The sequence below is a fragment of the Nuphar pumila genome, chromosome 2 (genome assembly GCF_984573655.1).
Source record: "Nuphar pumila chromosome 2, dmNupPumi1.hap1.1, whole genome shotgun sequence".
In the NCBI taxonomy this organism is placed as follows: Eukaryota; Viridiplantae; Streptophyta; class Magnoliopsida; order Nymphaeales; family Nymphaeaceae; genus Nuphar; species Nuphar pumila.
The window spans coordinates 136,195,056-136,208,890 of record NC_143250.1 but is presented as its reverse complement, the minus strand read 5'-3'; the positions used below and the strand labels follow the sequence as shown (position 1 = coordinate 136,208,890).

General features: G+C 37.1%; 1 protein-coding gene across 1 annotated transcript in view; it reads left to right on the top strand.

Moving 5' to 3' along the window:
- Window positions 1–10,963, top strand: part of LOC149847228 (mRNA-decapping enzyme-like protein) — a 46,004-nt gene extending 35,041 nt beyond the window's left edge. The window contains exons 5-8 of the mRNA XM_089996877.1: window positions 4,388–4,441; window positions 6,886–7,009; window positions 9,001–9,453; window positions 10,680–10,963. Of these exons, the coding sequence (XP_089853003.1) occupies window positions 4,388–4,441; window positions 6,886–7,009; window positions 9,001–9,453; window positions 10,680–10,736 (688 nt within the window). The 3' untranslated portion in view covers window positions 10,737–10,963. The remainder of the gene's footprint in view (window positions 1–4,387; window positions 4,442–6,885; window positions 7,010–9,000; window positions 9,454–10,679) is intronic.
- The last annotated feature ends 2,872 nt before the right edge of the window (window positions 10,964–13,835 follow it).

Here is a 13,835-nt window from a genome sequence, read left to right as displayed (position 1 = left end):
AAAGAAGCTCATACAAATGATATTCCTTTCCTCAAACCAACCAAACATGAGAAGTAGAATCTCATGAGAATTCATTTCACGTGTTTTTTATCTCATGAGATTTACTTTCACATTTATAAAGAGCAACCAAACATACCCTTAATTCTCTGTTTTATTCTCAAATTTTAAGAATTACTTTGTCTAATCACGGCGGTGAAGTCTAGAAAATGCCCATGTAATCAATTTTTGCTTTGGTCACTTCTGAGTCATTCAGATTTTCAATGCAAATTTTAGTTACCTGTGCAGTGGTGGACATTAGCATCTGGAGCTTGATAAATTGTGTATGTTGGAGTGGTTGTCTCAAAACACATTTTTCCTGTGTATGATTTGCTTTAAAATCAATTACTTGTGGCTCAGCTGACTTCCGAAATGAAGTACTGGCTAATCAAGGTTGAGTCATAGTTGGCAAACTTGGCAAGTGAACTCAGGAATCATCCAAGTCTGCTCAGACTGGACCCCAGTTTGAGGCACTAGTCCACCTGGACCTGTTTAAGCCAGGAATTGCTGGGAATCAGCTTGGAGTTGGTTGACTTGTTGAACCAGCAAGTCAACATCAGACCAACTGAGATGGGATCCTGACTTGGTGAGTTTTATGTGAATTTAATGCTTGAGTAGGAGACTTGCTTCTTGGAGCTGGATTATTTCCGTTTGCAGGGTAGATCAGTCTAAGGTTCAATAATTCATGCATGTGTTTTAAGTTCAAATTATTTTGGTCAATTCAGTGGAGTATTATCTTATCTTTTTAAGCATAACTTTTAAAAAAAAAAAATTGGGTGCATTTCATTAGCCATTGAATTATGTGATAAAAGTTACATAGTTCTAACCCATCCAAGGTGCCTTTATCAGCTTGCTAATCCATGGGTCAACGGCCACACATCCAAGTCTGAGTCACGAGTTTGCCAACTGTGTGTTGAGCTATGTAGTCAAAAGCGGTAGTCTGTATCTAGTCAGTGGACCCCTAAAAAGTCTAGTCAGGGATTAGGCGGGCCGCGGGACTAATCGGATTTGTTGGTACCCCAATTAAATAATATAAAAAATAAAAATTTATAAATACTGCTAAAAATATATTAGAATCAAAGAATATAATTTATATAAATAAAAAATTAAAATAAAATCAAAGAGACAAATATATATGTATTGTATTTGTATATAATATGAAATTAATAATTATACATATATATAGACACACACACAGACAACAATAAAAGAATCAAACAAGTACATGATTGCATAATTTACACACATAACCAAAATATACTTATATAGATAACTGTATATATATATATATATTCAGTTATTCATAACATATATATACGTATTACATAATGAGTAATACTAAACTCAGTTACTCACCCAGTTAAAAAGCACAGTCACAAAACAGTCTAAACATACACATGGATACAAATAACCAAAAAACACAGTCTCTAAACAGTCTAAAAATGTTTTCAGGTTCTTAATAAAAATTAACAGAAATATATAATATACACTAAACATGCTTTCATAAATCACTGAAAATTTAAAAATACACAATTTTACAGGAAAATTTGAAAGAAGAAGAAGAACAAGCAGCAGCAGCAGAAGCAGCTGCAGAGAGAGAGAGAGAGGTAAAAAGAAGGGGGGTTAGGGTTTTTAACCCTCCCTTTCTCGTAAAAGCATTGTAAAAAAAGGACAGTTTCATCTTGGGAAAATCGGTACCCTAGAAGGGCTCATTCCTAGGTTTTCTGGAGACTAGCCCGACTAGGCGCCTAGTCAGCGCTTTTGACTACTTAGGTGTTGAGTGGTCTGATCTCAACATTTCCTTTGTATTGTTATTATCTTGCCTTTTTTCTCTTTGAAAGGGGGAGGGTGTGTTGGCGAGTGGGGTTATTGTGTGTTGATTTCATGAATTTCTGATATGCTTTCCTTTTCCTATCTGTAGCATAAAATTCTTGTCTAGGTTGTCTTTGTCCCTTTCTGCTTGTGCCTCTTGATGGCATAACTTGCCTTGATAGCTACACATTTGAGATTGTTCTGCTATGAAGTTACCGTATTATAAATGGTGCCTTATGAGATTTTCTTCATAATTAGAAAGATTGTGAATGTTTAAGACTATTCAACTATTCAATTGCTATCTTAATGATAGTGGTCTACGAGATTCAAAATTTAGGAATGAAGTACATTGATTGGGGATTTGATTGCCGGGTTCAATCTCTCTTGTGTAAATTGTGCACTGCACCTGATACAATACATGGCCAACTCTTTCCTATTAAATTATTGAAGACATGTTAAAAACTTGTTCGATCCCTCCGGTGTATTTCCTTGATGCAATTCTTGGCTGGTGTCTGTTAGTAAACTCCTTATCTTTCCTCTTTCACTTACAATTAAGATTCCTTCTTTTTCTAAACAGTCTAAACATGCTTTCACAAATCACTGAAAATTTAAAAATACACAATTTTACAGGAAAATTTGAAAGAAGAAGAAGAACAAGCTGCAGCAGCTGCAGAGAGAGAGAGGTAAAAAGAAGGGGGGTTAGGGTTTTTAACCCTCCTTTTCTCGTAAAAGCATTGCAAAAAAAAGGGCAGTTTCATCTTGGGAAAATCGGTACCCTAGAAGGGCTCATTCCTAGGTTTTCTGGAGACTAGCCCGACTAGGCGCATAGTCAGCGCTTTTGACTACTTAGGTGTTGAGTGGTCTGATCTCAACATTTCCTTTGTATTGTTATTATCTTGCCTTTTTTCTCTTTGAAAGGGGGAGGGTGTGTTGGCGAGTGGGGTTATTGTGTGTTGATTTCATGAATTTCTGATATGCTTTCCTTTTCCTATCTGTAGCATAAAATTCTTGTCTAGGTTGTCTTTGTCCCTTTCTGCTTGTGCCTCTTGATGGCATAACTTGCCTTGATAGCTACACATTCGAGATTGTTCTGCTATGAAGTTACCGTATTATAAATGGTGCCTTATGAGATTTTCTTCATAATTAGAAAGATTGTGAATGTTTAAGACTATTCAACTATTCAATTGCTATCTTAATGATAGTGGTCTACGAGATTCAAAATTTAGGAATGAAGTACATTGATTGGGGATTTGATTGCCGGGTTCAATCTCTCTTGTGTAAATTGTGCACTGCACCTGATACAATACATGGCCAACTCTTTCCTATTAAATTATTGAAGACATGTTAAAAACTTGTTCGATCCCTCCGGTGTATTTCCTTGATGCAATTCTTGGCTGGTGTCTGTTAGTAAACTCCTTATCTTTCCTCTTTCACTTACAATTAAGATTCCTTCTTTTTCTAAACAGTCTAAACATGCTTTCACAAATCACTGAAAATTTAAAAATACACAATTTTACAGGAAAATTTGAAAGAAGAAGAAGAACAAGCTGCAGCAGCTGCAGAGAGAGAGAGGTAAAAAGAAGGGGGGTTAGGGTTTTTAACCCTCCCTTTCTCGTAAAAGCATTGTAAAAAAAAGGGCAGTTTCATCTTGGGAAAATCGGTACCCTAGAAGGCCTCATTCCTAGGTTTTCTGGAGACTAGCCCGACTAGGCGCCTAGTCAGCGCTTTTGACTACTTAGGTGTTGAGTGGTCTGATCTCAACATTTCCTTTGTATTGTTATTATCTTGCCTTTTTTCTCTTTGAAAGGGGGAGGGTGTGTTGGCGAGTGGGGTTATTGTGTGTTGATTTCATGAATTTCTGATATGCTTTCCTTTTCCTATCTGTAGCATAAAATTCTTGTCTAGGTTGTCTTTGTCCCTTTCTGCTTGTGCCTCTTGATGGCATAACTTGCCTTGATAGCTACACATTTGAGATTGTTCTGCTATGAAGTTACCGTATTATAAATGGTGCCTTATGAGATTTTCTTCATAATTAGAAAGATTGTGAATGTTTAAGACTATTCAACTATTCAATTGCTATCTTAATGATAGTGGTCTACGAGATTCAAAATTTAGGAATGAAGTACATTGATTTGGGATTTGATTGCCGGGTTCAATCTCTCTTGTGTAAATTGTGCACTGCACCTGATACAATACATGGCCAACTCTTTCCTATTAAATTATTGAAGACATGTTAAAAACTTGTTTGATCCCTCCGGTGTATTTCCTTGATGCAATTCTTGGCTGGTGTCTGTTAGTAAACTCCTTATCTTTCCTCTTTCACTTACAATTAAGATTCCTTCTTTTTCTTTTTTTCTCTAAGGCTTTGTTTTGTTTGGATTTACATTAATCTGCCTCCTGCTCTGTATTTCCTATTCTAAGGCCGTGACTGATTTACAATACACAATCTGATGTATTTCTCTTTTTCTTTTTCCTTTTTGGTCCAGTTTTCCTTTTGATTGAAGCAAATTAATTATTCAGATATAATTTTTGTGCTCAGGATTCTGAATGCTTATTCAAAAGTTCCTCCAAAACCCAAGGTTGCATCTAAAAGGTAATGATTAGTTGTGTTTACTGACAAAGTTCAGCTGTTTCTAGGGCATGCTATTGAATAAAGTTTCTCCTCTGTCTAGTTTGAATCTAGTTTAGCACTTGAACGTGTCCAGATGCGGTGATTGTTACTCTTGGTTTATTCATAAATTGGATGTATATGTAACTGTTATTTCTGTTGATTCATTTCTAATCCTCCAATTTTGTGTTGGCGCTATTGTGTCATGTCAAAAAACTTTTAATGTGCTATTATGGTTATACATTGTTCAATGTGTGGCTGTCAAGTGTCAACAAGTCAGATTCGGATTGGTATCCACCCAATCCAGATCCATATTGAAGGATTTTGGGAGGGAAAGAAAACCTTGATAAAAATGGGACCACATTTGGGAGGTACTTGCAGACTTGATTGACGAGCCAAGCTAGTGTGGGCTTGGCCCATTTAAGCTCGGCTCAAATTCGTCTGAGAAAACAAATGAGTCGAGCTTGAGCAAGAGCTGAAGCCCACTTCATATAAACGACCGAGTTTGAACAAGCAATCAAGCTCGGTATATGTAGATATATGAGGCATCAGTATTTATATATGTATATATTATGTTAACTAAAAGAACAAAAGTATTGTCACTCTAATGGTTAAGGCATTTGGCCTTTACATGGGTGGTGGTGAGTTCGAATCCCACCCATCTCTTATTCTTTTCAAAAGTTTTTTAAAAGAAAGTTGTTCAGCTCGAGCTCGACTCAAGCCAGTTGCAGGCAAAGGGAGCTCATGCTCGGCTCGAGCTTGAGCCGAGCTTGAACACCCAAATTGATTTGACAAGCTGAGCCGAGCCAGCCCAAGTTTGGCTCAAACCTGGCTCATGTGCAGCCCTAGTCATTGGGTTGGATACCTGACCCATATGAAGTATCTGATGTGCTTGATACATGTTCTTTTACTATGAGGGGAGAAAAAGATGTGAGAGTGGGATCTGGACTTGAATCAATCATATAATGAATAAAGGGAACAACAGCTGACTACTGTGGTAGCTTTAGCTTGTTTAGCAATATTGTGACAGGAAATCGTACATTTGGGTCCAATGGAGTTAGCTCGACCCATCCTAAACTTTATCTTACAAAATATTAACTTGTTTGAGATTACGAGCCTGTGATCATAGTGACAAACTGTGCCTTGTTTTTCTAAATATTGTGATAAAATCAAGATATTTCTGTAGACCATATAACTGCAATAAAGTTGTAGTAGATTGAAGAGAGTGATGGTTTCTTGAGACAACTGCAAATTTGCAAAAATAAGTCTTGATGGCTGACTACTGCCATGCGCACTCTGGTGAAAGTTTTGCCTCAAAATCACCTTAACCTTTTGGTTGACTGTTACCCTTGAATTTTATACAACTCAGAAAATGAAGGAGGCTTGGCTTTTGGGTTCTGTCAGCATCACTGTATCACTACTCTGTTGGAATTATCATGTTTCTATTAGAAAAGCCTTTCACAATATATATTTCTCAGGAAATTCCCACTTGAATTTTTTTTTTATTATGATGTTTAGTTTTTTATGTTTTTATGATATTTTCCTGAAAAAAACTGAGAAAATTTTAAAAATTGAAACTCTCCCGAGAAATTCATTTTAGGCTGACAAATTACTTTTGTCACTGTGCCTGTAGTCTGTTTTGGAATTCATGTGGATGCACATGGGCATGTATGTTGAAGTTTATATGCACCCCCATCTCTACATGCCACAGGAAATGTGGCATGGGAATGCACATTTGCGGTTGAGTTAATAAAATTTCATAAATGGTCTTGGAAACGATAACAATAATTTCTCTTTGAGAGAGAGAGAGAAAACTTTTGATTACAATAGCTGTGAAAGGCTCATTCTGGTTGTCACTTTTCACGATGAAATATGTTTGGATCTTAAAAGTCATTTTCCGTCATTGATTTCATATCTGTATATTGCAATTTGGTAATCGTTGTGTCCTTGTTTATCTTGCAATGATTGTTTTTATCCAAAAAAAGAAAAGAAATTGAAGGATCTTGATCAGGTTCAGTTGCTAGGTCACTCTCTTCTTTCTGTGTCAACTGTCAACTACTCTTCTTTTGGGCACTGTTTGGGAGGTGCACTTTGGGGTGTTTTGTGGAGCTAGGGGGTTTTAAGAGGGATTTCAGTCAAATTCATTGTCTTGTTGGGCAAAGGACAGGAGAGATTTGTATTGTGTTCCCGTTGAGAATGTGGCTTTGTAATTCAGTCCTAGATAATAAATATGTGCAAATAACTCCATTTTGTGTCCTTGTTTATCTCCAACAGGACCAACACCCAGCCCCCTCTAAGACTGCTCAAATGTTTATCTCCTAAACACAGTTCTATTGTATAAGGATACTGTACTTTGGCAATTGTAAAGTCTGCTATCTGAACTTGCCTCCTAATTTTGTTTTCTATGGTTCATGCCTTAATTGCAACAGCGAGTTTGAGGAACTTGAAGCAGTTCCAACTTCAGCGGTTATTGAAGGCCCATTGGAGCCACTGTCGTCATCTGCCTCAGCTATTACAGATGTACCAGATGACACTTTTGTGGACTATTTCAGTGTACGTATTTATATCTGCTGCACCTGGAAATTTTTTGAAGTTTATTTGTAGCTGTACTTATTTTCTTGCTTGTTGGGATTCTCAATCATATGTTTTGTATCTTTCATGGCCTTTGGCAAATGATCCATTGCTCCTGCAGGATGAACCAGTTATCCATGTTTTGTTGTACACATGTTTGCAATTCTCAATTTGACAGGTCATGTTCATTTGGAATAAGTTCTAGCCTCTGTATTTGAGTTATTCATTAAAAAAGGTTGTGATTTTGTTTGGTTTACAAAACACAGTTTTAGTACACTAGTTGTTTGGACTTTGGATGCATGTTAATGAATTTAAAAATAGCAAAAAAAACAAAGCCATTGAAATTTTAAGTCATAGCAGCAACTCAATAATTGTTTTTAGAGAATGAAAGAGTATACGATATACATATCTTCGTTTCCTCAACCTTTCTCTTGTTAGAGGAAAACCCCTTCCGAACTACCTCCTTTTAGTGCAGTAAAAAGCCACTCACCCCTTCATTGCAGTGGAAAATGTTGCTCTTTGCCAGTGCATCGTTGCGAGTGCCTAAGAGCAGGTTGTCTTCTCTCTTTCCACCTTGCTAGCTGTCATGTTCCTCAATGCCTATTCAACTTCATTTGCAGGCAAAGTGTCTCTCTCTATCTCTCCAGGATGTTTTCCAGTATCTCACATTGTATCCAACTTGAAAAGATGCTAGGACTTAGTGGTACATAAAATTAAATTCTCTCTAGCTGATGGTTCATCAAGGGATTTAAAAGTCTGCACTTTACATTTTTGTCTTCCGGTCATGGCTTTTTACTATTGAAGTCATAAATTCTTTTCACTAGTCTCATTGGATATCTTAAGTATTTTAAATTTCTTAGCATTTAGGTAATTGTGAAATTTTGTACCATATGTTTACAGATGCTTCAACAATTTTCTTCTGGCTCTTATGGGAAATATTTGTAAAATATGGTTGTGATATTATTTTTTAAATTCTGGGAAAAACATCTGAAGTTGTTGAATACAGTTTTAAACTATGAATTAGTTGCACAACACGGTAGAACAGTGTGACTTTATGATTTGCGAGGTTTAGGATTCTATAACTTCATAAACTAAGATATATAAAATCATGATTTTGCAAAGTCTGCACTTTACATTTTTGTCTGCCGGTCATGGCTTTTTACTATTGAAGTCATAAATTCTTTTCACTAGTCTCATTGGATATCTTAAGTATTTTAAATTTCTTAGCATTTAGGTAATTGTGAAATTTTGTACTATATGTTTACAGATGCTTCAACAATTTTCTTCTGGCTCTTATGGGAAATATTTGTAAAATATGGTTGTGATATTTTTTTTTAAATTCTGGGAAAAACATCTGAAGTTGTTGAATACAGTTTTAAACTATGAATTAGTTGCACAACACGGTAGAACAGTGTGACTTTATGATTTGCGAGGTTTAGGATTCTATAACTTCATAAACTAAGATATATAAAATCATGATTTTGCAAATTGAATGGCCAACTCGTCCTTTATAAATAGCCTTTTCCAATTAAGGACGTGTTATGACAATACATCTGAGCATAGAGAAGCTTATATGCACCTTTTCCAATGCATACTATTTTTTTCAAAATAAGTCTTGCATTAGCGACTTCTAATCTATAATCTCACCTGTAGTGACATTCATGTTGAAATTTTTGAACTGTAATTTTCATGTTGCTGTTGCATTATGTTTGCTTTCAACCAATGCAGACATTGGGATGGGCATTTTCTAAGCAATTGTATGATCATCTTCGATTTAACATGATTAAGGTGGTCCAAGTTGCACCGTTCATGTCTCATTTTTCTGGTTGAGCATGACCTTTTTTTTGTCTTTAATTGGCCTTATCTTAGCTTTATTAGTAGAAAGAGAAAGATGGATATTTTCCATTTGTTTTTAGCATATATTTTTGGATCTGGTTTAGCTTATAAGAATCATTTGTTCATCTGTGTTGCAGACAGCTATGAACATGGGCACTGCTTCCAATGCCACAATTTCATTACAGCCTCACCAGTCCCCTTCTGCACTTGCTTCATCTTCTCATGCATCAGGTGCCATTCCATCACCTGTACCTACTCCTATAGTACCATCTCCTCCTCCGCCAACTTCATCATCCGCACCTTTGGTTCCTATCCTTGATGCTTCTGCTTCCAGCAGCAGTCGGGTCACTAATCTTGTGAAACCCTCCTTTTTTGGGCCTTCTTCATCTTCTGCATTGGTGATGCCAACCATCTCATCATCTATGCCAACTGCTCCTCCTCTCCAGCCACCCATAAATCTGCAGCGCCCTTATGGCGCTCCTATACTTCAGCCCTTTCCACCACCTACACCACCTCCATCTCTTACTCCAAGTTATGGACTAGTTATTACCAGGGAAAAAGTTCGTGATGCTCTTATGAGACTTTCACAGGTATCTTTTTCTGCTGCTTTTATCCAGTAGTTGGTGTGCAGACTGTTGATTTGTGAAGAAATCATATATGTGATGTTTCGTCTGCAGAACTGCAATTCCATTCTGTGGATTGTGATATGCAAACACATTCCACAGAAAAGGAGGAAAAAACACAAGTATTCTTTCAGAATGTGGATGCCTTGGGTCAGAAAAGTAAAAAAATGACAATAAAGAAACTTTTGATTCCACAATCAGTTATCAGTCCCACAAACAGAATAAATAATTGGAAGCTAAACTAGAAATCAGAAAGGTTGGATTTGAGCTTTTATGGATTTCTTTAATTCTTTTGTTGAACTTGGGAAAGTTTCATGTTTTGGAGGAAGTGCCTAGCTACTTGTCTGGTTGTGAGAGGCATGCAGATTTACCACCATTAAATGCTTAATTAAGCAGTTTATTACCATGTTCTGCAATCTGATCTTGGTTGTTGCACTTCATATAGGAGGGTGAATTAGATGAGCTCAGCTGAGTATTGGGTTTGCTGTCTCTGATTGTTTTAATTTTAATTTAATGATACACTGATGCCTATCTGGGCTCTGATAAAGACTGCGTCTATTTTTTGAAGCCCAAACGATTTGAGCTGTTACTGACCTTTTCCTCAAAAAGCTAAAATTGTAATCCTTTTCTACTGTTGTTATAGAGACTCATGCTCAGGTTGCCACCTTTCTGAGATCACTGAGGGCTTGAAATTATATTGAAACAACACTCATGCACATTTATGATGAATTGGTGGTCTTGTTACGCACCCTCACGAAGTAAGCTTTTGGTGATCTTGTTATGCCTACAAAGGCTAACGTCTCTCTCTCTCTCTCTCTTGCATGATTCACACTCTCACGATGTAAACTTTTGGTGATCTTGTTATGCCTACAAAGGCTAACATCTCTCTCTCTCATGATTAATTTAAGTATATAAGATAATTCCTTTAGATATCTAAATTTTTAGAGGATGAGAAAACTGGCACTTTAAACTGCACCTGTATAACAATCATATAAGATTGCTCCCAGATACCTATTTGATTCAACTTTATGATGCCTGCAAACAATTCATGACTTGTACAGGTTGGTTCTTTTGATTCAGTGTGAACTCCCTCTGATCATTATGTCCTGCAGTATGTATTCAAGTATATACTTAGTCCTTGTTATGTCTGATCTTGAAGCTCTGTGGATGCCTGATTTTCATCTGTATTGCAGAACAATCAGTTCATTGATCTTGTGTACCGAGAGTTGCTGAACGCTCATTACTCATGATGGATGTAAATGGATCTTACAATATTTCTGCTTTCTTTGGTATATGGATAGGGAATCATTCCTTTGGCTGGTGGTAGTTTAAGATGGAAAAAATGTATAGTTCTCATAATGGTACTGTAACTATGAAACAACTGTCTACCCTTTTTGCTCATTTTCCATTTGTGTAAAAAAAAAGCTTTCTTTGGATTTGGTCCACAATATATGAGTGTGTACAAGTTCTTAGGCAACTTATGCGTTGTTGGTATATCTTCATTTTTTTTTTGTATTTTTAGATATCCACTGCTGTAATCAATCCCACTTTCAGGTAGCAACTCATGGAAAAACAAAAAATAAAGACAAACTAAAAATGAACGGTGTAGACTATCCAAAAAAAATAAAAACAAATGAACTCTGTGTGAAAGTGGTCTTGATCTTTACCACATGAGATTCCGATTAATCCATCTTGGGAGTCATGTTGGCTTGGCTGATGCTTGATTTAGGGGTGCAGTCATAAGCCAGTTCGGTAGAGACTAAATCTAGCTCCAATTACAGTTAGTTGCCAAATTTATTTACCCTTTACTAAAAGCCTGCAACTTTTTCCGTTAAAATGTTTAACGACCTATTTCCTCTTGATGCGTTTCAAGCGAGTTGTAATTCTTTTTAATCCTTAATTATTGAGGGTTTTTTTTTTTGGATGAACGCAATCACGTGTTTTTAGGCCAGGTGGGTCTTTGAAACAGAGATGAACAGAAAGGTTGTTAAATGTAATAAATGAATAGTTAAGCATCTTACTCTGAATAGCTGATAATTGCGGTAGCTTTAATAATCTAAAGGGTACTTTTCAAAAAGCGTCTAATAAACAAGAAAGCACTGATATGTCTTAAATTATTAAAAGCACCTAAGAATATTTCTCAGTTTAATTTGAAGACTCCTCTCTATCTCTCTCCACCAACACCCCATTCTTTTCCCTTTCCCGTTCTCAAACACCAGCTTTCCACTTCTCAATTCTCTCATCTGCACCCATCGCCACCTTTATACCCACAACTACCCTTTCTCATACCATTGACCACCATCACTAACACCTCTGTTTTTCTTCTACCATCACCCATGTCTGATTCAGTCTTCAACGAAGTCCCTACCTGCTCTTTTCTTCGACTACCATCGCCATGACTACCACCTATTTCATGTATCTCTTATCCTCTTCCACCACTCGCACTTTTCTCTTCTCCTAAAAGGGAATATATTTGCTATCCTCGTGGATAAGGAGCCCCTAGTTAAAACTCATAGGAGGTGGTTGTTTTGACAAAATCTAAGCCCATGGATGTGTTCATCATGGTCAAAATAGTAGGAAACGATTCTTGAATCTTTTTGACATAAAAATACAATTTTATGATGGTTGAAAATTTGGTACATTTTATAAACTGTTGATTTTTTCAACCCTCGCAGAAACTTACATGACATTCGAATAACGTGATCCAAGTACTAATTTCTACTAACCCAAACAAGTAGATCACATCTGAAGGGATAGATGTGCAAAAGACATCAAAAAAACAAAAAATACTATAACTTTTTAGTAGGAGATTCCTAGTCGACGAGGGTAGCAAACATTAACCCCTTCTCTTTTATAAATTTGGTAGGAAACTCCAATAGCAGGTAGAATGGAGAGAAACTTCATAGGAGTGACAGCCATATCACAAAATAAACATGTGATACGGCTTGTCCACAAGGGCTCCGTACATCTGTCTAGGTCGGTCGGCTTAAGGCTGGTCTAGTTGTCATCTCCCCAAAATAAACATGTGAAGTTATTGACTTCAAAGAAGTCCTAGACCACAAACAAGTTGGTCTAGTTGGGCGACAGTTGGTGGCACCAGGTTTGACAAACTCGGGACAATCAAGGAAAGGATCCTATTATGGAGTGGGTGCATATGGAGCACAAGCCCAACACTCATTTCCTTCCCCCACAACTACCATCATGAGTTATACCAAAAATATCAAAATTGCAAGCAGTGGACCTGTACATTGATGAGTTTCATGAACTTGAAGCTTGCAACAATTTCATGGAAGATGAGGAACAATTAAAATACATTAGTGGTTTAAATGTTCAGATTCAAGACATGTTAAATTTTGTTTAACCAACGTGCCAAGCATTGGGAGAAATCCCCGCAGAGAAGGTCCATCAGTAAGATGGCCCTTGTGACCAAGGCTTCTATTCGTACGCCTCCCTCACAGCCTAGCAAGCCAGCCCCTTCTGGCCGGCCTACCCATGGGACTAGTCAGAGCAAGCCACCAATCAACCCCATCTCTCAGTCACGTTATGTGGGAACAAGAAACACCATCAAGTTTTATACTTATGGTAGTATGGGCCATAAGGCATCTGAATGTCGGTCCAAACTTCTTTTTGTAGAGAAGGTTCATGAAAAACCAAGTTAGGAGATAGAGGGTGACCCCAGCTATGATGAGGAGGTCGAGAAAGACACTCTTTACGTGGATCAAGGTGAAGCCTTGATCACTCGGCACATATTCTACCTCCTAAGCAGGATACTGGGGATAGGTGTTTGAGAACAATATGAGGGAAAGTTTATAGGTTCATAATAGATTCAGGATATGATAACATAATCTCTGTCAAAGCCATTTCTAAGCTCCTAGAAACATGTAAGCATCCTAGACCCTATTATATGTCGTAGTTACAAAAGTGTGTGGATGTGAAAGTCGTGTCAATGCTTAGTTAATGTGCTATATATGGATGCTAGTTATCTCATCTTAGGTAGGCCTTGGCAGTACAATAGGCCAAACTGATATGTACTCATTCATGCTTGAGGGTAGGAAGATCGCTTTAGCACTTTCTAGGGACCTGCCTACACATTCTTCGTCACTTAAGCCTAACCCATATGAGCCACCTACTGTTTTGTTAGCTAGGCATGAGTTGAAGTTGTTTTTGTCAGGAGTAACCACTTGTCACCAATCACCGTCAAAAGTTTATCTAAAAAGCTCAATCACACATCAATTGAAATAGAGGTAAGAGAGGCCTATAAATAGAACACCAAAGAGAGGTGCTCAACGACATTTAGTGGCAAATGTGACGAAGAGAGAAGAGGGGAAAGAGACCCTGGAGTCTTTAGC